Source organism: Stigmatopora nigra, chromosome 13 (assembly GCF_051989575.1).
Source record: "Stigmatopora nigra isolate UIUO_SnigA chromosome 13, RoL_Snig_1.1, whole genome shotgun sequence".
Taxonomy (NCBI): domain Eukaryota; kingdom Metazoa; phylum Chordata; class Actinopteri; order Syngnathiformes; family Syngnathidae; genus Stigmatopora; species Stigmatopora nigra.
This window is the reverse complement of record NC_135520.1, coordinates 7,013,353-7,037,820: the sequence shown is the minus strand read 5'-3', so window position 1 is coordinate 7,037,820 and position 24,468 is coordinate 7,013,353. Positions and strand designations below refer to the sequence as shown.

The following is a 24,468-nucleotide window of genomic DNA, read 5'->3' as shown; positions in this document are numbered from 1 at the left end:
AGCTGGAAATAAATCTCCTGCATCTCCAACATTAATGAAAAATCATGCTCTTTGAATGTTGAGCAACTCATAACTATTTGAAAGTAGACGCTCTATTGATTACATCATGAACATTGAATGGTCCTAACGGAAAATGGCGGACAAGTAGTGGCAATCATTCCGATTGTCTCAAAGCGTGCATTACGTACTGAGCTAACTTTAGCTCTAACTCCTTTCATGGTTTCATGGTTTTAATTAATTAACACATTGGCTGCCATTAATGGCAATAGATGACCAATCCGTTTGGACACGGAGAGGCGAGCAATGATTGATTTAATATACAGTATAGTACTGATTTTTTTTATATAATGTGTCTTTTCTTGTTTCATTTGTGGTTAGAAATGCAGTAAAAATCAATTTATTTGCATAAGATGCAGATAATTGCACGTGTGAATAAAAATATTCAAGTCTCACAAATACGCACACAATTTAAGTATAGATTATACACTGCACAGAAGGAGGGATAACTTAATATTCTATATATGACTTACAATCACTTTAAGATTCTCAACAACTCAAGTTTGTAACATCTGGCTTTCACGATAAAAATAAAAAAAGATGGGAAATGCGCTATAACCTTTAGATCTGAATTTAATTTGACCCCGCAAACTTTTAAATCTGCTTCTCCAAGTGGCGAATGCTTAGGGATTATTTTTACAGTTTGCTGTTCTCTGGGATCTAAAGGCAAAATTCTTTTTAGTAACGGTTAGGATAAACTTGCAGAGATAATGCCTTTTTTTCCCTACTCCTTTTCCCCTTCCTGCTTTCTATTCACTGATTGCCATTCGAGCTATTAAATGGAGCAGTTCATTAGATGGCGGCATTATGAAATCCCATTTGCATTTGCCCATATTCATATTGCATACATTAAAAACAACACACGCGTGACATTTCGGCTTCAGCGGGCATTTCAGCACATCGATGAATATATTCATGATTTTCCTCAAACCCTTTTAAAAAAAAATGGGGGTAGTGGTAGTGCAAGCACATTATGAAATCTGATTCACAGGTGTATGGGCACCCATGTTTAACTTTTGTTTGTTTTCAAACTCAGCAAATAGGTTTAAAGAGTATTAAACAAAATGTTATAGGACAACTGCCATACGTTTTTCAAACTAACTAAATGATTGAACCTTGTTACAAAGTTTGGCAAAAGCCATGTTAGTCCTATAGGTCAATCAATAACTGTCTTGATAAAAATGCCACCTGATATCACTGAGGTATGGATTCTTAAAGAATTTACTTCCAAATCATGGTGAAAAAGTACTTGGTCAATACCAAAAGTTGATCTCAATACTTTGTACTATGTACCCTTTGTTGGCAATAATGGAGGCCAACCATTTTCTGTAACTCTTTACACATGGTTGCCAGTATTTTGGCCCATTCCTCCATGTAGATCTCCTCTAGAGCAGTGATGTTTTGTGGCTGTCGTTGGGCAACACAGACTTTCAACTCCCTCTACAGATTTTCCATGGGGTTGAGATTTGGAGAGTGGCTACAGCACTCCAGGACCTTGAAATGCTTCTTACAAAGCCACACCATCGTTGCCCTGGCTGTGTGTTTGGGATCATTGTCATGCCAAAAGACATCATCTTCAATGTCCTTGCTGATGGAAGGAGATTTTCACTCAAAATCTCTCGATACATGGCCCCATTCATTCTTTCCTTTACAAAGATCAGTCATCCTGGTCTCTTTGCAGAAAAACAGCCCCAAAACATGATGTTTCCACCCCCATGCTTCATTCATTCTTTGGCTTTCTCCTCCAGACACGAAAACCTATGTTTCTATTTTGGTTTAGATCTTTTTGACAGCCAGAAATCATGTAGGTGATCAAATACCTATTTTCCACTCTAATTTGAAAATAAATTCTTTAAAAATCCAAATTTTCAGTTTTTTCCCCTCCACATTCTGTCTCTCATGGTTGAGGTTTGTTTACCCATGTTGACAATTACAGGCCTCTCTAATCTTTTCAAATAGGAGAAGTTGCACAATTGGCAGTCGACTATATACTTATTTGCCACACACTATGTTCCTATGATGGAAATTGAGTTTTCCTGAAGAGGAAGCTGGAAAGGAGTAACACACTAAAGCAATTCATCCGCCCCATCTCCGTTTTGACGTCAAAAAGTATCATGGCATATGTGCGATTAGCTCCGGTTCCGTTCTTCTAGTTGCTTTTGTTTCCAGTCCTCCTCCCGAGCTTGGGGCGTTTTGCTCTTTGTGATCTCATTTGCATTGTGAGTTTGGGTATGCTCGTGACGCATCATCACTCTGATTCAACCCGACTCTGCTGTTTGCCCTCTTTTAACTGTGTTTGTGTCCTTGTCGCGTTGGATGCGACGTACGGACGTGAACGAGGGGCCCGAGCCGGACCGGGCCACCGCCCCGGGCTGCTGAGCCGAGCCGTGCCGAGCCGGGAGAAGCGGAGCGTCGAGGATGCGCTGGGTCACCCTGGCCGTGGCCCTGGGGTGCGCAGCGGCGGCCGGTCTGGCCCGGGCGTCGCACGGCGGCCCCACCCCCACGCCCACCTCCACGCACACCCCTCTGGTGGACAACTCCGAGGAGGAAGTGGACGAGCCCTGCTTCGAGCCGTGCACGTGCGAGGTCAAAGAAGGCGTGCTGCACGTGCACTGCGATGGACGGGGCTTCACCAACGGCAGCCAGGTATACCCTGCCCATTTTTCTATCTTTTTTTTTCATTAATTGGGACTTTTATATTATATATGTACATATATCTACAATTTTAATTGACATTTTTCTAAATTGTTCCTACTTACTTTTAGTTGATCAGTTCATTTCATGTCTTATGTTAGATTTTTGGGGGAAATTAGTATACAAGTAAAACCTGTTTTAATTCCATTATAGAAGCTCAGAGTACAATTTTTACAGAATTGGAAGGTCTTAAACCCAACAGAGTATGTTTTTTAATAAAGAATTTGACTTGTAATAGGAAACGTGAGAAGAATATTTACTGCATTTTACTATGTTGAATATTTTGGTGATGACTTAAAAAATTGGGTTACGTTTCCATCAAACGAATAGAAATCCTACAGTCAACTGTGCTCCCAATAAGTCCGCATATATAATATCCAGCTCCTCACTAGTAAATACTGAAATGACTCATGAGAACACAATTGCCTCATTCAGGTGTCACAGTCGTGGGTCCGCCCTTTCAAACTCAACCTCCAGAGGAACTCGCTGAGGCGTCTCTATAGCAACGGGTTCCAGCACCTTGGCAACGCTGTGTCAATAAACCTGGGCAACAATGCTCTACAGGACATCCGAGTGGGCGCCTTCCATGGTCTTGCCAAGCTGCGACGCCTCTACCTCCACGAGAACAAACTGGAGGTCTTCAGGAATGACACCTTTGCTGGCTTAGAGGCTCTGGAGTACCTCCAGGTAGGTCTCTGAAATAGTTATGGGCTAGCAGATGGCCAAAGTGCAAAAATCTCCCATGCAGATTTGTCCCCCAACGTTGATCGGCTTGCCAAAGAGAGACAGCTTTTCTCATCTATTTTTGTGATATACATACAACACATTGCCGCCCACCAACAGTGGCAAACCACGCATTTTTTTGTATCTCGTCTTCGGTGGATATTTTCATAATCCAACATGTCCATCAGATTTCAACTTTACAATTACTTTCTGTGAAAACCAATAGAGAAGGTCTTCCTAGTTCTTACCACCAACTAACGATTGCTATCCACCCGCAGGCCGACTACAACGTGATTAAACGCATCGACAGCGGCGCTTTGAGGTTCCTTTTCAAGCTGCGGGTTCTCATACTCAACGACAACCTAATCCCAGTCTTACCTGCTCATCTGTTCAGGTAACTGATCTGTTGTATAGTATGGCAAGGTTTTCTGAAGCTGAAAATATGTTCTAATTTTGGTACAAATGCTTTTCTTCAGATAAAAGTCAGCATAGGCCCGATTGTTGGTCTCTAAAAGATAATCCTGAGCTATTGTTCCGTGATTGGGTTTGTGCAGATTGAAGAGCAAGAATCAGTCTGAACACAACCTAAAGAATCACTCTAAATATATATTTTAGAAAAGCCTCTGCTTTGTCTTTTGCTGACATTGATCACAAGTTTTGGAAATGCTTCAATTCGGCCAACTTTCTAAACGTGTTTCACTCGCCTGAGGCATTCGTCATGAGACTTCACGGCAATGGTGGTAGCTGCTCATTAACTTGGCTCATCATCCCTCTTCCTTCTACTCCAGATCTGTTTCGCTGACTCATTTGGACTTGAGGGGTAACCGACTAAAGAGTCTGGCATATGCGGGGACCCTGGAATACGTTGGCCGCTCGCTTATGGAGATCCAGTTGGAGGAGAATCCGTGGAACTGTGGCTGTGAGGCGGTGCAGCTGCAGCAATGGTTGGGTCAGATCCCCTATACCGCAGTGGTGGGGGACGTTACCTGCGAGTACCCCTTCCATCTTCACGGCAAAGACCTGAGGGAGATCCCCCGCAAGGAGCTTTGTGCTGAGCTCCCAGATAAAGATTTGCAAGTGGAAGGCGGAAAAGCCTCATGGGGAACGCAGCCTCAACAATTGCCGCCAAATTCCAAGCCCAACTCCCACCCGGGACGGGTGAGACCGACCAAACCCTCCTCCATGGTGCACGGCTCCCGTCAGCACACTCACACTTCCTCCACGTCCTCGTCGTCTTCTTCCGCCGAGCGCAGGGAACGGGAGAGGTCTCCTCGACCCACCAAGAGGCCTCGACCTTCCAGGACACCTCCAACATCACGAAGCCCCAATCAAAATCCTCCCGTGGCGGGCTACCAAACCCGGCCGCCCATCCCCATCATTTGCCCGCTGGGCTGCACTTGCAAGCTTCACATCAGCGAATTGGATTTGACCGTCAACTGCAAGGAGAACGGCTTCTTGAACGTGTCACAGTTGACACCGCGACCGCTCAACGGTCGCAAGCTGTACCTGAGTGGAAACCTGATTCAAAGGATCTACCGAACCGACTTCTGGAACTTTTCCAGCCTGGACCTGCTACACCTGGGTAGCAACCGAATCTCCTACCTTCAAGAGGGCGCCTTCTCTAGCCTGACCAGCCTGAGGAGCCTATACCTGAACGGAAACAACCTGGAGAGGCTCAGCCCTGACATGTTCCTGGGACTGCAGAATCTCAGGTACGACGCCCTGACTGCGTATTTGGGTATTTTGTTTATAGGGATTGGGAAGTTAATTTCACTGTGCCGAGAGGTTGCTCGGCGATTAGGATTTGACTGAAGCTTGATTGATAGGGAAGGCGCCCATTCTCTTGTGCAGGCTATCAATAGTCAAACAGGCTTCAAGCTGAAGTGTGAAGCTGCTGTGAGTGACAACTCAGAAATGAGCCAGTGTTTAGTTTGCACAGAATACATACCAATGGCTTGTTCAGGTGTGCGCACCACAAAAATCACACCCTTGCTCAAGTGTCATATAAAAATGTACAAGTAGTAAAGCATTTTAGAGAATCGGTTCAAATTATGTCGTTCCAACATTGGCTTCTGATACAGATTTGGATAAACGACCGTGCGGGTTCTGTCGATGACGATACTGTACCAATTCAAAAAATGATAAGATTATTTTTATATATGTGGTTTGAATTAAATTAATGACCTGAAGAGGACAGGTTTTTCCATCCTCCTCAAATGTAAGCCAAACTCCTCACTTGATCCTCTTACCCTACGCTATCAGATTACCTGGTTCGACGCACATGTTTACAACATAAAAACGGGTGCTCAAAAGTGCTGAAATCAGGCAAATAAATGCTTGTTTTCATTTGAACTGGATGATACGGGTTTATCAGAAACAGTACCCAATCGGTACACAATTCTTTATAACAATAGCAATACTCTGGTTTTCATTTTTCACTTCTTCTGGGGTTTACACAAGTCTTAAAAACCAAACACATATGGCATCTGTGTGCTATTTGTTGGTACTCACCAATATTGACGACATCTTTTTAGTGACATATCGGGGCTCCTTCCAGTAATAGTAGTGGTATTGTAGTATAGTCGTTCAAATAGCACTCTTGCAACCTCCAGCACTGCAAAAGAAAGAACATAAGCTTCACTGAAGACTAAATTGTCCATGACTGTACCCATCCATGTCTATTTGGGACTTTCAAAGGACTTGTAAACCTCTCACTCAAAGTCACCTAAGTGCCAGCTCACTCAAGATCCCAATAAGGACAAGCGCTAGAGAAAATAAAAGGGGTGATTGATTTTTGGTGGGGTCTTGGTCTTCTAATCTGGTTTCAAGCGGGTAGAATGCTTGGTGCCAACACCTTCCCATCAGTCAAAGAATAGTCAAGTTCTGGGCTTTTGGCCGTCATATGTGGAGTTTTTATGTGGGTTTTTTTTTCCATGTATGTGTCTTCTCCGTAGGTTTTCTATCGTCTTCCCACTGAACAATCAATAAGGTCTTAAAATGGGGTGAATGTAAGCGTAAATTGTTATTTATGTGTGCCTAGCGCTTATCCAGAGTCAGCTTTAATACGCCCCACCTCACTGACCACCATAATGAGGTTCTTTAGAAAATAGACGGGTGCAGGTTTAGGTGACACTTTTGGCAAACATCTAAAATGAATAAATAGATTAATTCTGTTATTCATATTTAATATTTTTAAAGCCGCAGGAAGACCGGACCTTGGCATTAAAAAAAAAAAAGAAGACTTCTCCTAACCTTTTGTTAGCCTTTGCTAGTGAATCTGGGGTGAGCGAGCGCTAATTAATTTTAAAGTAGGCCTCATTTCAGCAGTGGAATTCTATTAACCGGCTGGCGTGCAAAGGAAAAGGATTTACTCGATACTTGTGTTAAGTTCACTTGGATTTCTATTATTGATTTGGGAAGGCCTTAAAGATTGATGGTGTCTCTTGTGATGCCGTAAACTATTGCAGGGATGGACAAAATAAAAGTAAAGAACCTCCAGTAGATTCCTTATGAAATGTTTTGACAGTAATCAGCGATTTCAGCAGGAGAAAAGTGCATATTAAACAAATTCTAGTATGGTTAATTTACATAAATAATCATTTGTGTAATTATTATGCTGAGAGGTAAAGTGTGCCAATTTACCAACCGTGGTTTATACTTGTAAATGCTATCATTTGGTCTTTTTTTTAAACATTAAATGATTTTAATCAGGTACCCCACTAAATTACAATATCCCACGTTATTTTCCATAAACACACATCAAGAAAAAGCTTTTTTCTTACCTTCAGGTACCTTTATTTTGAATACAACGAGATTCGGGAGATGGACCGGGGCACTCTGGACTCCATGCCGTCCCTCCAGCTCTTGTTCCTAAACGCCAACCTTCTAAAGAGTCTTCCTCTGGGCTTGTTTTCGGGTGTGACGCTGTCTCGCCTCAATCTGAGGAACAACCACCTTCTGCAGCTACCCATGGAGGGTCTATTGGAGCATCTCACTGGCCTAGTGCAGGTTGGTTCAAATCTACTCATACTGTAAAAAAAAAAAAGAAGAAAAAAAAAGAAAACATCATTATTGTCATACGTGTTCAGATTTTAAGTAAACAAAAACAGATGCCTAAGTTCTCTAAGGTAATTTATTATTCTGAGTGTTAACTTTTGTTATCAAATGAATATTCTGTACTTGTTTTAACGAGTTGCATTAACTTGCAGTATCATGTTTGTGGGCGCATTGCCATATTTTTCATAGGCTGAAGGCAATTCTGGCTAGTGGTTATTGCAGATGCTAAATTTGAAGTCTATCATCAGCGAACCGATAGTCTTGTAACTTAGCCATTGGCCATCATCTATCAAACCTCATAACCGGACTTTGTTTTTTTGTTTAATAAGCTTAGTACCCTCAAATGGTGCCAATACGTTAAATGCCTTCCATATAATTGGTTAAATGCCTATCTTGACAGTTGGGATGCAGCACATTTTATTTTTTCTGGTCAACCAAGCATACAATGACCAATTCTGTCTTTCCTAAGGATTGACCCATAATTATTTGTGAGGTTAAGATTTCCCCTAAATGGTCTTAGATTTTAGTGAATGTCCCAAATACTTAAAGCAACTCTTGAAAATTGGCCGCAAAATGCACAGTCATAAGACAGTCAGTGAGCAAAGTCACAATTGGAATAAATCTGAATGCAAAATTAATGTGGAGCGTCAAAGTATTCTAAAATACCACCAGTGTGACTATGGTCAAATGCAAATGTGTAAACAGGTGCGAAATCTGGCAAGAGGCTTTGAGCAAACCATTATCTTGAGTGACAGCGAGGGAACGAAAACTGCATTGGCTTACCGATGCTTGTTTATAGCCACACACGCTTGCACAGAAATGCGCTTAAGTATATTTACTTGACGCGTCAGACGACCAGATTAAAAGAAACTAACACGTTGGTTGCCAAGTCGTGTCATATTTTCACAGCTAGAGGAAATGCACAAACAAGGCTGACTCTTGGACAGAGCTACTGTATTTTCAGCTCTTTTGATTTTACTCAACTCTAAAAGGCTCAGATGTCCTGGCGCCAATTATGCTGAAGATGATTTGAAAATGGTGAATGAACAATAGACTGAAAATGACCATATTGGGTCCGTTCTTGGATCTGATTTCAGATCATGCCAGCGAAGAGAATGAGCCTCTCCAAGGAAATCATTAGGTTTAATCTTAAAGTGACAATTGCATAAAAATAACAACAACTAGGGATGCCCCAATCACATATTTTTGCATGTGACTCCGAGTCGCCTGATTGGGAGAATCTGCCGAAACAGAGTCCTGATCCGATACTCAGGAAAAAGTATGAGGAAAAAGTACTTTATCCAAATATATTTTGTCCACCCAGTTTGAATAGTAAAATTTGAATGATATAAACGGGTGATTTCAACAAACCCAAAATATACACAAATCCCTTGGTTGCAAAAAAATTGCTTGGATAATGTGTTTTACAAAAAGCTGATACTAAGAATTAACTTGCTCACCCACTGCCATATATTGAGCTATTTTAGTAGGGATTTGTCAGACATTTACTTTTTTGCTTTGTTCAATAGTATCAAAATAGTCTATACCTATAGATTTTGCCATCATATATATTATTCCCTTTGTTACCTCATTAGACGCCATAGCAAAACCTTTTTTTTAAAAACTGATCTTTTTTACACAATTACGATCCTTAAATTGATGTTATTAGTCCCGATTGCCAATAAATTCCGCTCAAATTTCTAATTGAGGACATCCCTCATCACCACCTTGTAATAGAAGATACAAAATTGTCCTTTTAATGTGAGGGAAGAAATTTGGTTGGATGTCCAACATCTGTGTGTGAGGCCAGAGCATGAGCCACAAGATGGCCATAGTACAAGGCTTGAGGATTGCAGGGCATCCGGTGTTTGGCAGCCATTAAGCCTGCGGTGAGGCTCTGCTTCAACGCGATTCTGCTGCAGGTTGTGTTAAAGCCATCGAGAGAGACGAACTGAGAATGTGTCAGGGGAGGAACAGAGGGGATGCGCTAGCAGAGCATAGGAAGCCGGGAGGCTGAGATGCACACAAGTAGCCCAAACCCCGCGAGAGCAGGATGTAGCGCAATGGAAGACTCAGAATATATTGAGAGAACACTAGCCGAGTGGCTTTGGTGTTTTCTCCAGAGGCTGGAAGCCTAAGACCCCGTAGACTGGGCGGGGGAGCCGTGAGGCTTCAGATTTTCGTCTTTAGAAGTGGAAATGTCGGATTTATGTCAGTTAGAATTCAGTAGCAAGAGAAATTAGTTTGGGCATTTGGCTCATCGATCAGACTGAACATTTGAGGTAGAAATGTTCTGATCCAATATAAAGTTGTCAAATATTTTAAATCGCATTTCATAGTAGGGTAAAGACAATTTTCAGATTTTGTATGCATTTTTATGAATGGCATTTACCAATGATGCATACAAAAAGTACATCTCAAATTGTCTAATTTTCTACAGCATTTATGCAAATCCCAATGACTCACAATCTTTCCCAGTGAAAAAAAAACCAAGTCTAATACACTCATCAATGGCATCCGTTGAATTCTGACATTCCATGGAGAAAATTCCAGTAGACTTTTGGCTTTCCCCATCATGTTTCGCCACAGGGAGCAACTCGGGATGATTTGTTCGGCACAGTTTTCACACATCCTGCCATTCGTTAGCCGCACCGTCTGGATGAAAACATGTAGCATACACGACTAGTGAATGTTTACGTTGCAGGGAGCTTATTTATTCCCCCCCGGTCTGGTTCTACTCTGTCGTTTTTCCGCATCTCTCCATACCATTTAGCTCCATTTCAAAGTACGCTTTGGCTTGACGTCAATGGTAATTTACTGCTTAGTGTTGTTTAACGTAAAAACAAGCGAGTTGTTAGTGTCACAGCTGCTGTCTTTCTCCATCATCTGTGTTGTGTATTGCTCCAAGAGTTTTGTTGTGGCACACGGGAGTGAGTACGCCAGCGCCTCAGGTATTTTCACTGGGAAAGATTGCGAGTCACTAGATTTGCATAAGTGCTCTTAATAAATCAAGAGAAAGACAAACCCCCTCGTCAGACGGTCGAGTTTTTTGCCTTCCTGACCTTGCGATCACCAGACGGAACACAAAGTAATGATAAATAGGGAAGTTGAAGTGGGGAAATACTTCACCCTGGAGTGTGGCCTCTGGCGGAGTTTTCGTTTCCAGGGGCGGTGGGCAGGGATAAGCTTGAATATGGCTTTGGCTTACCAGGCACACCCCGGGGACCAGATCTGGCCCACCATATTATTTAGCACTGACTTCATGTTTCTTGCAATAGGTTAAAAATGAATACAATTACCGTCATCTTTAGAATTCCGGCAACATTTAATTTTCTACTTTTCCCTCCTCGGCAAAATCACTCTCGCTTTGTCGATATATCCAAATTGACCATGAACGCTCGCTGCGGACTCGAGCAATTGAAATGCTAATACGTTTTTATATGTATTTTTTTTTTACTGGTAGACTTTTGGCGATGGCGGTGAAAGCCTTGTTCGTTGGGTTTCTATTTCGTTGTTACCAACTCTTCATTGGCAACATGTCATTTGTCATTTGGTCTATGCAGACATCAGTAAAATCTTTAGAATAAAACGACGGAATAGGCTACATTCCTCTGTGTTTAAACCAATCAGCTCACTGCTCGGGCAGATGGAATAAATTCGAGGCTTATATCAGTAGTGTTTCTGCATTTGTCTACACAACACGTATCAAAAAATGGTTCTGTACACAACAAGTATTGACAATTTTCCCGACAAATCAACTGAATTTGTTAGAAATGAAAACAACTCCAACAACTGTCTGCCACAGCAATGAAACTAAACAGATGAAAAGACCTACCTTCTGCTACATTAGTTTCATTTTCTGACTCTGGCCTCTCGGCCAACGGCAAAATAAGATCAAAATGTTCTCTTGCTCTTTTGTGGTTTATTTTACAAGAAAAGGACTACAGGATGTGGCTCAGTGAAGGCCGATCTCTCAAATTTTCTAAAGTACACCCTGAGGTGCTAGCGGGGACTTTAAAGGGAGAGACAAGTCCGAGTATATCGAAGACATTGCAGCGAAAGAACTATGTTTAATGAATTGGAAAAAAACAACACGAAAAAATATAGACATTCCAACTAAAAGCAATGACAGTCAACCATTAGTTATCTTCTGTGTGGAGTCGATATGCCTACCTGGACTAATGCCTATGTGTTTTTTGTTCATACATTCCACTCAAAACCAAGTAAGCGTTCACCTTCGTTTCTGTCGGCGGTTAATTTTCCTCGTGCTACGCTACGCACGCGTTAAAAATCAGCCCATTGTCACAATCATAAGCGTGCTGAGCTTAAGAGCCTTTGCGAGCGTCAAGAACAGGATTAGACTCTAACACCCACTCGTAGGCGCCATGCAAAAAAAACACCTCCCTGCTTGCACTCAGAAAGACATTAGAAAATACTTAAAAGTCACCATAACGAGTTTTCTCTCAAAAGGAAAAAAACCCAAAAGATTCAAGCTTTTGAGCTGAGGCCAGAAATAATTACGGTTGAGAAAATGAGTACTTAGGGGGCACTCTCTCTGGTAATGACCGCATACATACAAAAACAAACACACCCCTCCACCAGCGGCGTGACAATTCTGCCCCAGAGTGTACATGGTGGCCTACGTGCGAAATAACCGGATTCAAGACGGGGGGAAAAAACGTAGTGGGATCGTACATACAACGGTTGCTTCATGAATATTCACCGAGAAGCGGAGGCGGCAATGTGTGTCATTTTCTCACGCTGATATGTGGGTCACAATCCACCAGAGACTTTGGCGAGGATGCAAACAAACACCAGAAGAAAAGCGCATGGAAAAACAAAGGGGCCTGCGTCTGTCACCTATATCTAACCTATTTTGATTTGAAATCACATTGTAAAAAAACACAACCTACTTGTTTGAATTACACTGCTGCAATATATCGACAACTAACGACCAAGTGAATGCACAACTATTTTCAATAACAGAATAATTGTATTCTTCAATTCAAAAATACAACTTTGATCCTCTTAACAGTTCAGTACATGAATTGGGATTAATTCCGATAAATTTTCAATCTAATTTGACTGGGATAGTTAGCAACGATCTTTTTAATCCTTATGTTAAAAAACAAGGAAATAAAATTCGTAAAAAAATACAACAAATCCGAATAAAAGACGAAGAATCAACGTAAGTTAATAAGTTTGACCCGTTTTAACGTCGTTTGTCAGCCTAACTCGCAAGAACCACTCGCTTGATTAGTTTTTTCGAACCAATATTTAATTAACTGTTTATAATTAGCATTTGATGGAATTAAATGGTTGATTAAGACTAAAAAAAACTTGTTTTTTTTGGCAATGACTTATTTGCAAGCACGGTGTGTCACTTTAATCAATACCAATATCACGGAGGTGAAAAATATTGAGCGCCTCCTCTCACGTTTGTGGGTCTTGATGATCAAAGCCAAGCGTAGCGTCACCACGGCGTGACTTAATCATATTAATATTGATTTGGCGTGCGATCATTGTCTCATAGTCTATAAACAGATTAGCTGTCTGTCAATAAAAAAAAAAAAAAAAGCTCTTTATTTTCACGTTGCCGCTGCTCCTTTTATCTGCTTACAAAAACATGCCCTTGGATATAATTTAACTGCGGCGGCAAAGATTTCACCAAAACGCTGTGTGAAGTCTGCTAATGTATTTCACGTTGTGGGGATGACTGCATCTGTATTATTTAGCATTGCGGGTGAGAGGAAAGCCGCACCTGACACATTTTTTTTTTAAAAAAGATGACGCACCAACTGCAAATCCACCAAACATAATCATTAACCAAAACATGACAAATTTAGACAAAACACAGAGAAAGGTGGCAGTGATTAATTGTGTCAGGCCCTTTGACAACAAAAAAAGTCCAATTTATTTTGACTGTGTCAAAGTGGCGGCCCGGGGGCCAAATCTGGCCCGCCGCATCATTTTGTATGGCCCGGGAAAGTAAATCATGAGTGCTGGCTTTCTGTTTTAGGATCAAATTAAAATGAAGATTATAGATGTATATTATATTACCTCATCTTCCCCTTTTTTAAATCAATAATTGTAATTTTTTAATCATTTTTTTCTGTTTTTAGTTTAAAAATCATTTTGTAAAACCTAAATATATATATATAAAAAAGCTAAAATAAACCTTGTTTTAGATCTATAAAAAACTGGATAATCAGGGCTTAAAATCCAGTTCTTTTAATCCATTTATTTAAAAAAAATCTAAATATATCTAAAATGGTCTAACACCCGTGTACTACAATCGACGGTCTACTATAACCAAAGATAATATCATGAAATGATGCTTTTAGTTATGGTGAGCCATCCCATTATTTGAACTCTGTATACCCATTGATGGGAGGTCCATATATGTGGCTCTTTTTATCCTGTTGTCAATTTAAATTGGCAAGTAGACTAGTCGACAACCAATTCATGTTTTTCTACATTCATTCGTACTCCTAGTCCAAATGGATTAAATGTCAATGGAAGTCAAAGGCAGCCAATAAGTGAAGTCTACCCATCTGGCCTGTGAAAAATTTCCCTTGTGGCTCTTTCCGACAATTCACACTTTGATTACCTTGACTACGTACCCAATCCCCCATCGGTGAGTGAATGTGACATCCATGACACTTTTGTTTTGTATATCACCTTTTGTCTGGCTGGCACTTTTGCACTGGATAAAAATGACCATGATTGGGCTTTAGCCGGACTAAACAAACGAAAACGGACACAAAATGTTTCCTGGTCGGGCCAAACAATATGACTTTGACCAAATAATAGACTTCTCGCATCTATATTGAATTTTGTGCACACACGCAGCTTATTGTGAACTCTTCATTTTGCGCATTGTTGGAAAGACAATGGGGGCACATTCGTCAATGCGCGCAAGGCCTGGCAAAAGCAAGCTCGGTATAGAAGGAGGAATCTGCTTATAACATAACAACCATTCATAACTATGAACCGTTTCAACTGGGGCTCTGAAATGTGACCAATTGAGGCCACTGGGGAAAACAGCTATTATTGTAGCATCATTTATCCAAATACACTTTTAAAAAAAATAGAGTAATACATTTTTATAGTGAAGAACAAAAACAATTGAAAAATAAGTGTGTCCCTCTGGGTTTTATGCTTGATTCTGTTCTTGCTTTTTATATCTCTTATGAACATACAGCTCAAGATAATGATAATATTTGCTGTTGTAATCCTAAAACTTAGCCAACATGAGTCTCTTTTTTAGGAAATCCTTAACCAAACCCATTTCCACTGTGCCCACTGACAAATCCAGTTTGTGACCCTTAGTTTATACCAGTGTTGGGCAAACTTTTCAGCCCGGGGGTCACATTGACTTTAAAAATTTGACAGATGGGCCGGGTCAGCACAAGATACGATACATATAAAAAAAGTGCATCCGTTAACAGTACATATGAAACAAACAGGGAAAAAAAGGACTAAAGTATGAATATACTCATCACTCATCATTAAAGTAAAAAGTATAAAGTACAAAGTAAAGTAAAAAGTGTATTAAGAAATATTAAAATGTAATGTAAGGCCGTAGTTTGCCCATGTCTGGTTTATACAATAATTTACAACCCCTTTTATGAATTCGAACCCAGAAAAAAAAACTCACTGTTTAGTCAACTGTTTCCTGACAACCTTCTAAAATGTGGCACTAATTATTAAAAGAAAAAAAATGGTTGTACGGACAGTCATCATTAATTCAGGCTAAATATATTCCAAAGTGCTGTTAATTCAGCTATGCTTACCAGCCACATCAAAAATAACTTGGAAAAAACAACAACACGTTTTTTTTTCCCCCCTGGCGTCCCGCTTTGTTGTTTGTATTAATTCACTAAAAAGCCCAGCATTAATTACACGGCAGTTTCCCCGCTGGCTCATAATTTGCCCGCAACCTGCCCGTGTCAATGTGCTAAGTGACGGGTGTAATTTTCATTCCCTGTCTCCTCAAAAGACCTTGTTTGATTGACAGCTCACCAGCAAATAGCCCCCCATAGTGACCGGGCGTAGCCATTGTAAACAGCGTGTGGACAGATGTTTGCAAAAGGAGACGTGACTGGACCATTGGGAGTTGAAAGATTTGGCAAAATAAAGTTAGAAAAAAGTTGTATCGAAATATTATGATCAAAATTGTGTCAGACTATATTTGAAGTACTAAAAAAGCCCAACTATTCATTTGTAATATTATGATTTTAAATGGTAATATGAAAAATATTCTAAATAACTGAGCCAGAGAAAAGCCAATGCATGCCAGCCACTAAATTCGAACAAGACAACGAAAAATATTCGCTGGAATTAAGTCCAGAGTCTTCACAATTAAAATGTCTACATTTGACCAAAAACAAACCTTTGCTATTTAATGAGAAAAAAGATGTCAGATTATGAGTTGGAAAACGGGCAGTTAATATACGAAGAAAGTCATAATACGACAGGAATAAAGTTGAACAAGCCAATGCAGGAAGTTGGGGAGAAACTTGCAGAAAAACAAAGGCGAGGCTGACATTTTGCTTAATGTCAGAAATCTCAAGTTTAAAGTGGCCTTAATTAAGACGGAAGTAAAAGTGCCAGCTCCTGAAAAACGCAGCAGCAAAAAAAAAAAAAAAAAAGACAGCAAGTTAAAGAATAAAAACTAAGTTGTACTAAAACTGTAAGTCAACTAAAACAAGAAACGACTCTCAATAGGGTTGATTTGAAAAGAATGTTAACGTTATGCGGGAAACATTTTACTTTTCTGAGAATAAAGTAGTCGCACCAAAAGAACAAATGACTACTTCAAGAAAACACCATTTTAAAGGAAGTGTCATTAAGGGAATAAGGTACAGTTTCCAAACAGTTTAAACCAAAAATAAGTAGTATTACACCTCCCATCATCTTACACCGTGACGAGAAATGAGCATGATTTGTGCAAAGCCATTTGCACTGATTTTTTTTTTCCACGCAGATGAGTTGCGTGATGTAATCCTTTTAACGCTTAATCTGCTTTAGACTTCCCGAATGGAATTTTGCTCGGACGTACGATCGATACGTCAAAACGGCAAAGTGGATTAGCGCACCTCCACTTCTCGTCTAATTTTAAACTCACGGATGGACTCTGTCTGCCTGGATTGTAAAAGTGAAAGATTCTTCTTGTAGTACACTTGTGAAGGCACCCGCTTTAAAGGCAACGCTTGAGAGGCGTACAAGTTGTCTACTCGCTTCCTAACATCTTTTATTGATGTCAAATCACGCTTTTTATAGCCGTGCCGTAAACGCCGGTGCCCCGGTCGTTGCGTGACCCTGGAGTGGCATTATTTACATTTTGTAGCGCCCTTCAAACTAAACAAAAAAACATGGTCGTCACCAAGGTTTGCGCATTGGTATACTTAATGGAGGTCATCCTTTTTAGTCTAGAAGGCTAATGCATGTGCTGTCATTTTCCAGGTGGACCTGCAGCAGAACCCGTGGGAGTGCAACTGTGAAGCGGCACCCCTAAAGCGCTGGCTGGAGGGTCTCAGCGCAGTGGTCGTCGTGGGCGAGGTAGTGTGCCATTCCCCGGAAAAAACCAAAGGCGTGGACCTGCGCTCACTCTCGATGGAGCTCCTTTGCCCGGAGCTGGAGCCCCCGGAGGACCGGGAGCAGAACACAGTCACTTCCGTCGCACCCGATGACGGCGTGTCCTCCGGCCATCCCGACCCCGAGTCAGGTCCGCGAATCCCACCCGGGAAGGAATCCATCCCGCTTTCCGTTCTGGTTCTCAGCCTCTTGGTTCTGTTTGTGTCGGCCTTCTTCGCGGGGGCGGCACTTATCGCTTATACCCTGAGGCGACGAGACAAGTTGCCATTCCGTCGCCAGGGCGAGGTGGACCTCGCCGGCATCCAGATGGAGTGCGGCATCTTCACCGAAGGAACGCACCATCATCACCACCACCACCACCATCACCACGGATTAGCAGAGACTCCGCCCCAACAGAACCACGTCTACGACACTATCTCCCTGGCCAAAAGCCCCGAGGAGAAGAAAGGCGGGGTGCCTGGCGAGTACCGCTCCACGGCAGAGAAAGAGCGAGAATGGACCCTCCGGGTGAGCTCGTCCCCCATCAGCACCGTGGCGGGCACCGTGGCGGGCACCGTGGTGGGCACCGTGCCCCCCCTGGCGCCGGGCCTACACGAGAACGGCATCCTTTGCCCCACTGTCATCGACAGCCAGGGCCCCACGCCTAAGGTGGAACTGGTGGACTGCCTCTTCAGACTACCCTCCCCGGACTTCCGGGACCTGGCGGACAGGTACGGCAGACCGCCGCCCCGCTATCCCCACCCGCAGGACGACCAGCTGCGGGACGCCGCCTCCCCCGCGGGGCCCCAGACACCGGCGGCGGGCGCGGGGGCCGAGCAGGGCTCTCGGCTGACGGGCACGCCGGACTACATGGAGGTTTTGGACCGCTCGTACCAGTTTTAGCTGGCCCACTCCTGCCTGTACAGAAGCTGGCAAGGAGCCCGTCGGGAGGGACTGCACTACGAACTATTCCTGGATGACAAGGCGACGGGTGACTTTTTTTTGCCCTGTAAGGATTAACGGTTGGTTTCCCGGATCTCCCTTTGAAGGGATGACTCGGGCTGAGCTTTGGTTGCGAAAGAGTTGAAAAGGTTTTCATGCCGATGGCGGCGGCACTTTGCGACATTAAATGCGGGAGACGGGGAAAACCCAGCTAAAAGTGCCTTAGCAACCAGCAGCCAGCAAGTGTGGTCAATGCTTATTTTTCTAATGAATACAGATCTACAGTATTTATCTAAGCCACTACACGATGGATGGAATGACCAATGACATTTGAAGGACCTGCAAAAAAAAAAAAAAAAAAATTCAACTGGAAGTGGAATGTTTATATTCTTTGGTATCATCCCATTCAATTCCTTTCCATTTGAAGTGGCTGTTAGGCAGCAAAACTGCAGAGATGACATTGTTATTATCATTGTGTGAAGGCTGAAGATCTTTCTCAACATTCACAAAATTCCCATTATTCTACTTGATTAGAAAAATACAACAAAATAGGCCGATATTTTACCAAATCTACAGAAACCTACCACATTTCTCAATCAATGAATCACCAATTGCATTAATGGCGCCAATCGTCAAACCCATGAAAGATCTGACAGTGAACGATAGCTGCCGGTCCTCCTACTCAAAACGAGTCACTGACAAAAATGAGTGCCTTATCAAAAGGTAAAAGCATTTTCCAGGACTATTTTTTTCCTTAAAACTAATCATAAAAAAAGAAAATTGCATATATTTTCAAACTGTACCCAAACCAATCAAAATACTCAAGCCCCTCATGTCAAATCCTAGTTCCCAGCATTCCACACTTTGCATAAAAAAAAAAAGTTTAAATGGACAGAAAAATTCTCCACTTGTCCCTTCCACTTGCTTCTATCATTTTGCCACATTTGCATGCCCACAGCTAAAGGTCATCATTATTTCCTTTCAAAAAGGTAGCTGAAAACCTCGTTTTAAAAGGCCTTAACACTTATTTCATCAGGCCTCCATTTGAATTTACGACACAACCACTGAAAACATATCACCAATTCCCCTAAATTACATGAATAAGAAACGCAACATTCCATTTGAGTCTGTACAAGTCTTACGCCTGCCATTTCCCAAAATTAAAAATAAGGCTCTGAGTTCAGCATCAGCTCTTAAGCATTCACACAGTATTTCTAAAGACTTTTTTTGGTGACTACATGTTTTGATTTTGAATGGCAGCCTACAGTGGAAGGACACTGCGGTGATGGATTGGTTTGGACTATCTTCAAGGACCTTGGCTCTGCGTTTTTCCTTGAGATTTACTTTCTTTCTCAAAAATATGGACCAAAAAGTAGGACTTTTTTTGAAAAATGGACAACACCTCTCAACTAGCGATGATTCTTCTTTTTACGTGCTCATCTCCTACAAATAGTAGAGGCAGTTGTGAATATATTTATTCTTGGTTTTTTTTTTTTTTTGCGTTGTTGTAAGGGATCATGTCACAATCTTGAGTGTATAGTATGATTCTGCATCTGCTTCAGACGCCTTCTTCTTCTTCCCGCCGGCCCGACAAGTACAATAAAGGGTGCTACGTGAACGTAGTTGTGTGACCATTTTCCGTACCACATTTTTTTACGCATTGCAAAAAAAAAAAAGTCCTATTTGTCATGGTCGCTAAAGATTGTTGGTCGATATCGTGTCAAATTCTTAAATTCTCTCAACTAAGTCATTTTATCAAGATGGTATTGTAAAATTGATTTGACTTACTGTATTTTCCGGATTATAAATCGTACCAGTCAGAGAATGCACAAGAAGAGGAAATAGATCAAAATAAGAAGCACTGGAGTATAAATCGTATTTTTGGGGAGGCCCAACAAACATGTTAAAGTAAATATAGTAAAATGAAGAACAATAGGCTGAATAGGCATTTGGTAACATAACAGTTTTTCAGATAACTATAAGATAAAAAAAAAACCTGGAGGTGGTACATAAAGTACCATTAACTTAAAATGCTGACTTCAAACTAATTAAGGCCATTTTGCAGAAGATAATGCATAATTTTAATAGTTAACTTGAAAAGGGATCTGATTTCACTTTAAATTCAAAGGTCAGTCCACTTAATTTTGCTAAATCTCACAAACTCTTTCACATTCCTCAAACGATTTCAACTATTTCAACGTGCATGTAAAATGTTCTCTCATTCGTTAACGACAATGGGGTGACAATCCATTTGAATTAATCCAGCGGATTACAAAGGATTAAAAAATGTTTTATGTCTTTCAACCTCCTATTGGTCCTGACTGGACTATAGATACCAACAATTACTATTTTGCAACAAAATTCCATATTTTTCCCTTCCGACTGAAATGTTGCCCTTTCGTACCTTATAATCTTTTCTATCCTCTCTCCATTTTCATCAACGGCAGTCAGCCAATGATTGATTCAAAACGTCCGTAAAATATGCTAAATCCCAAGAATCAATATAATCTCCTGTCCATCCCTCCACCCAATCTCTCTGCTTGAATTTCCATCATACATTTTCTTTCTTCTCTCTACCTTTGATTTTCAACTCTCTCTTCCACTCGCTCTCATCTCTTATTTTTTTCTTGACTTCCCTTGGTCTTAATTAATAAAGGCTGTCAGCCTGAGAGCTCAGGTGCACAAAGCTTTTCCCGTGGACAAATTTCTACAGTTGGACTGCACGCGTGATCACCATCCATGCCCTTGGAGATGCTATGCTACGTGCATCCGCTCTGGCCGCTATCCTAAGTGCTATTCTCAAGCGTTTTCACTCTCAATGCCTTGTGAAATACTACCAAAAAACCCAGTATTACTCTCAATAACGCTAAACCTCAAATTGCTCCAATAGTTGCAGACCAGAATGCTTTTCCCGATGCAACCATTCAAGATGTTTTGATGTTAAGGATTCTTCCAGTCTTGATTCTATTGATCTGTAGTGGATTAGTTGTATATTTTAGGAATACTTGATACAGACCAGATTTACTATTTCTGCAGTTCCAAAGCCTTGCTTTATCTGCCCAAGATATAGTTTTATGCTATGTGTTTCTCTGTATTTTAGATCATCTACTGCAGGACTCTGCAGGTTTAGGTCTGGCAATGATTCTAAATTGCAATTTAAAGGGGTTTTCACATCAGAAAAGTGCATGGTTCGCTTTCTTTGCTACGGACAAAAAACACAATTTCTAGGCTTGACAAGCAACCCTTACATATGCAAACGTTATTCAACCATAGGAGAAAACGGGATAACAGTAGAAATAACCCAAGTACAAATACCTAAGTACACAATCTGGGCATTGTGGCGTAAACCAAACAACACTTCGCCTAACGCCTGTGACTACGAAAGTCTATGATAAGTAAAAAGATGTGTAATTTCACAACTGGTTCGACCATGGCATGGTCACTTCCTCAAAAAGTTGACAATAGCGTATTAATGCCTGATTGTGAGGGTCTCTTCCTCCAAATGTGATTTCAAGTGCTCCTTTAAACGTGCAACGAATTAATTTCCCGATATATTGTCCCCCGTCTGTAGCAGATCCTCAAGATAGTGTGTTGATTTTATTTAACACGCTGCTTTAAAAAGAGTTTTACAATAGATGCTGTTAATACGATGACAGGCTAGATGTTGTGGCAAATCCTTCACTACTGTTTGTGATGCCCCTTCAAATAAGTGCTTCTCTTCAGACGCCTCCTCACTAACAGCATTCCCAACTGTTTTAGCGAGTGTGTGTTTGTGTGTGTTTGTGTGTGCTCAGCAGGTCTTTGTCGTCGCGTGTTTTTGTGTTGCGTTCGGCGGCCAACCGAATGAGCGAGTTTTCGGCACCACCGCCTCGGCCTTAATCCTCCAAAGCGGTGTAGTTGACACGCGCCGCATAGGCCCCCATTGTCCGGATAGACAAAGGCATCCGCTTTCAACCCAAAGGCAGTAAAAGCGACAACTGTCTAATTGGAACAGTCTGCCGAGCTTTATAACAATCAGTTTGTTGTTTTGTTGTTCTTTCCCGCCCCTTGCGACTGGACTGGACTTGGTCTATTGTATATGATTTTGGAGGGGCAAAATGTTACCCGGGGCCATAAAAAATGTTTTAGGGTTCACACAATACAAATTAGTGCGTCAGAAAGCATTCCTAAGTAAACGGTTTACTGTTTACTACAGTCGCAGGCCCAGCCAAATTGAGAAATAAAGTGCTATTTATAGTCTGGAAAATCCAGAATATGTCATCGTCCTGATTCAGTTAACGCTTTGCTACTGTGATTTTACGAATTCTAGAAAAGAATGCCCAAAAATGTATGTTTACGGAAACATTTTTGTATAATAACGGTACAATTCTGGCAATACAGCTGCCTTCACTCGAATTTGACTTAGTTACAATAACCATTTTTTGCGGAAAACGAGTCGTCAACTTTCCGATCGATTGACTATGATGTCCACTTGGCGTTTAAGACAATCAATTTCAACGCTCTACAAAGTCTTGGACAATGTCGCTGAAACATTTCTGACACTTGAATTAAAACGTTTTTGTTGAACAAACGGGAATCCAAAAATCGCATTGGTCAGTCTAGTTGCTGGCCTTGCTGGCCTTAAGCGATATGCTTCTGTTTTTTAGCTTGTGTGCGAGTCTGACAACTGACAACTTTGCCATGGTTCGTGGGTTTGGGTCCCGACAGTGGCGTCCTGTCACTGTGCGTGCGCAAACGAAAAAGGGAAAGCGCGCCAAAAAAAAAAAAAGGGAAAGACAGAAGAAAAATCCTTCATTTGGCCGAGTGGATGATGAAAGGGTGTTTTGACTTCAAACGGCCGAGGGGCTCTGCGGATCGTGTCGTGATCCTCCTCCAGCCGCTTGGATAAAGAGAAAATGGCTCCTACGGTTAAGACGTTTTGGACAATTATGCTCATTAAAATGCCGTATTTTGCATCAAGGGTTTACGCTGTCTGTCTGTGGTCAATTTGATTTGTTGGACTTACCAAATTGCTTTGCATTGAAACAAATGAAAGGATAAAAGCTAGTATTCGATTTCACCCTGAATACTATTATAATATGAATTGAGGCAGACACATTGAACGCAAAATAGAAAGAATTTAAAGACGCAGTGATAGAAATCAGAACTTATTTACGGTTATATCCCTCAAATGCAAAAAATGTCAATCAATCTAAAAATGTATTAAATGGCAATTAATTGGGCTGCCTTTATAGATAAAAAAAAAGAAATTCATCACAATTGGAATAGATCCTTTTGATGTGTTTAAACTGGAATAAATTGAATTCCTACGTTAGACAATAACTGCATTTCGATGATATTTATACCACTACATTGTTATGTTTGTATTTCCCCTTAAGCTAGCAAATATCCCAAAGGTTTATTTTCGTAGCCAGCGTGTCCAATCCTTTCAGCGCTCTGTTGCAAAGTCACATTGTTGACGTTTTACGTTCGATTTCTAAGCGTGGTGGTGCATCGCTGCGGCGGCTCGGGTGGGTGGGTCATCCCTCACGCAAACATTTACATTCTCGTATCGGCTCTGCCACACGGACGTGCCGGTAAACAAGCACAATAGTGTAATGGCCTCCGCATTGCAGTAACGGGACCGTCGCTCTGTGGACGAGGACGTCGGCGTGAGGCTAAAGACGGGCGAGCGATTGGAGCGCCCAGAGAGGAAGGAGGAGGACGATGATGATAAGAAGGTAGACTAAAGAGGATACGGAGAGATTTGAGCTCGGAGGAGATGAAAAGGGAGGAGAGAGATCAGCCAGACGCCGTTTGCTGGCTTAAGGCTGCCCGAGGACTCGTTCATTTGGGCGAGGAAGAAGAGGAAAGGGAGGAAGAGCGGCTTCCGTAGGTGGACAGGCCGATAAGCTTCTCCGAGCGTACTGCCGAGCCCACGTGATCCCTTTGCTTAAGACAACGAGCGGTGTTTTGATGTTGATAGAATTAAGGATGCTCCCATCCCATCAAACGGTGGCTTTATTTTCTGAAGATCGCAAGAGAATGTGCTCTGATGGTCGCTAAACTGATGCAAATCACTTTTTGTTGAGATTGGGGCATTTAGAGGTCACTTATTGTTGATTTTCAGTCATTACAGTTGAAGTTTCTATCGTTTTGGGGTCACTTTCTAAGTGTTTGGGGGTATTCTTGGGTCACTTACTGTTGCATTCCTATTACTTGCTATTGATTTTGGTTCAGTTCATGTTGATTTAGCTTCAAATTTTGTTGGTTTTGGGTCAATTCCTATTAATTTCTCTTATTGTGGTTTTGTTGGTTTCTGGGTATTTTTTTGTTGAGTTTGGGGAACTTTGAGGGGCAATTTTGTTGAGTCTGGGGGATTTTTGGGGGCATTTTTCTGTTGAGTTTGGGTGTATTTGGGGGGCATCTTTTGTTGAG

At 41.5% G+C, this 24,468-nt stretch overlaps 1 protein-coding gene across 1 annotated transcript; it reads left to right on the top strand.

Annotated features, from left to right (window-relative positions):
* The first annotated feature begins 209 nt into the window (after positions 1-209).
* On the top strand, positions 210-19,669 carry LOC144206878 (SLIT and NTRK-like protein 3). The gene is made up of 6 exons (XM_077732084.1): positions 210-2,703; positions 3,187-3,438; positions 3,753-3,868; positions 4,263-5,186; positions 7,263-7,482; positions 16,999-19,669. Exons 1-6 carry the CDS (start codon positions 2,476-2,478, stop codon positions 18,010-18,012), a joined length of 2,754 nt encoding a protein of 917 aa, XP_077588210.1. The 5' UTR covers positions 210-2,475; the 3' UTR covers positions 18,013-19,669.
* Positions 19,670-24,468: the final 4,799 nt, after the last annotated feature.

Excerpts from the sequence above, each read along its gene's own strand:
- LOC144206878 (XM_077732084.1), top strand. The coding sequence starts at position 2,476 with ATGCGCTGGGTCACCCTGGCCGTGGCCCTGGGGTGCGCAGCGGCGGCC. Across the intron at positions 5,187-7,262 it reads CTGGGACTGCAGAATCTCAG|GTACCTTTATTTTGAATACA; the intron begins GTACGACGCCCT and ends TCTTACCTTCAG. Across the intron at positions 7,483-16,998 it reads ATCTCACTGGCCTAGTGCAG|GTGGACCTGCAGCAGAACCC; the intron begins GTTGGTTCAAAT and ends GTCATTTTCCAG.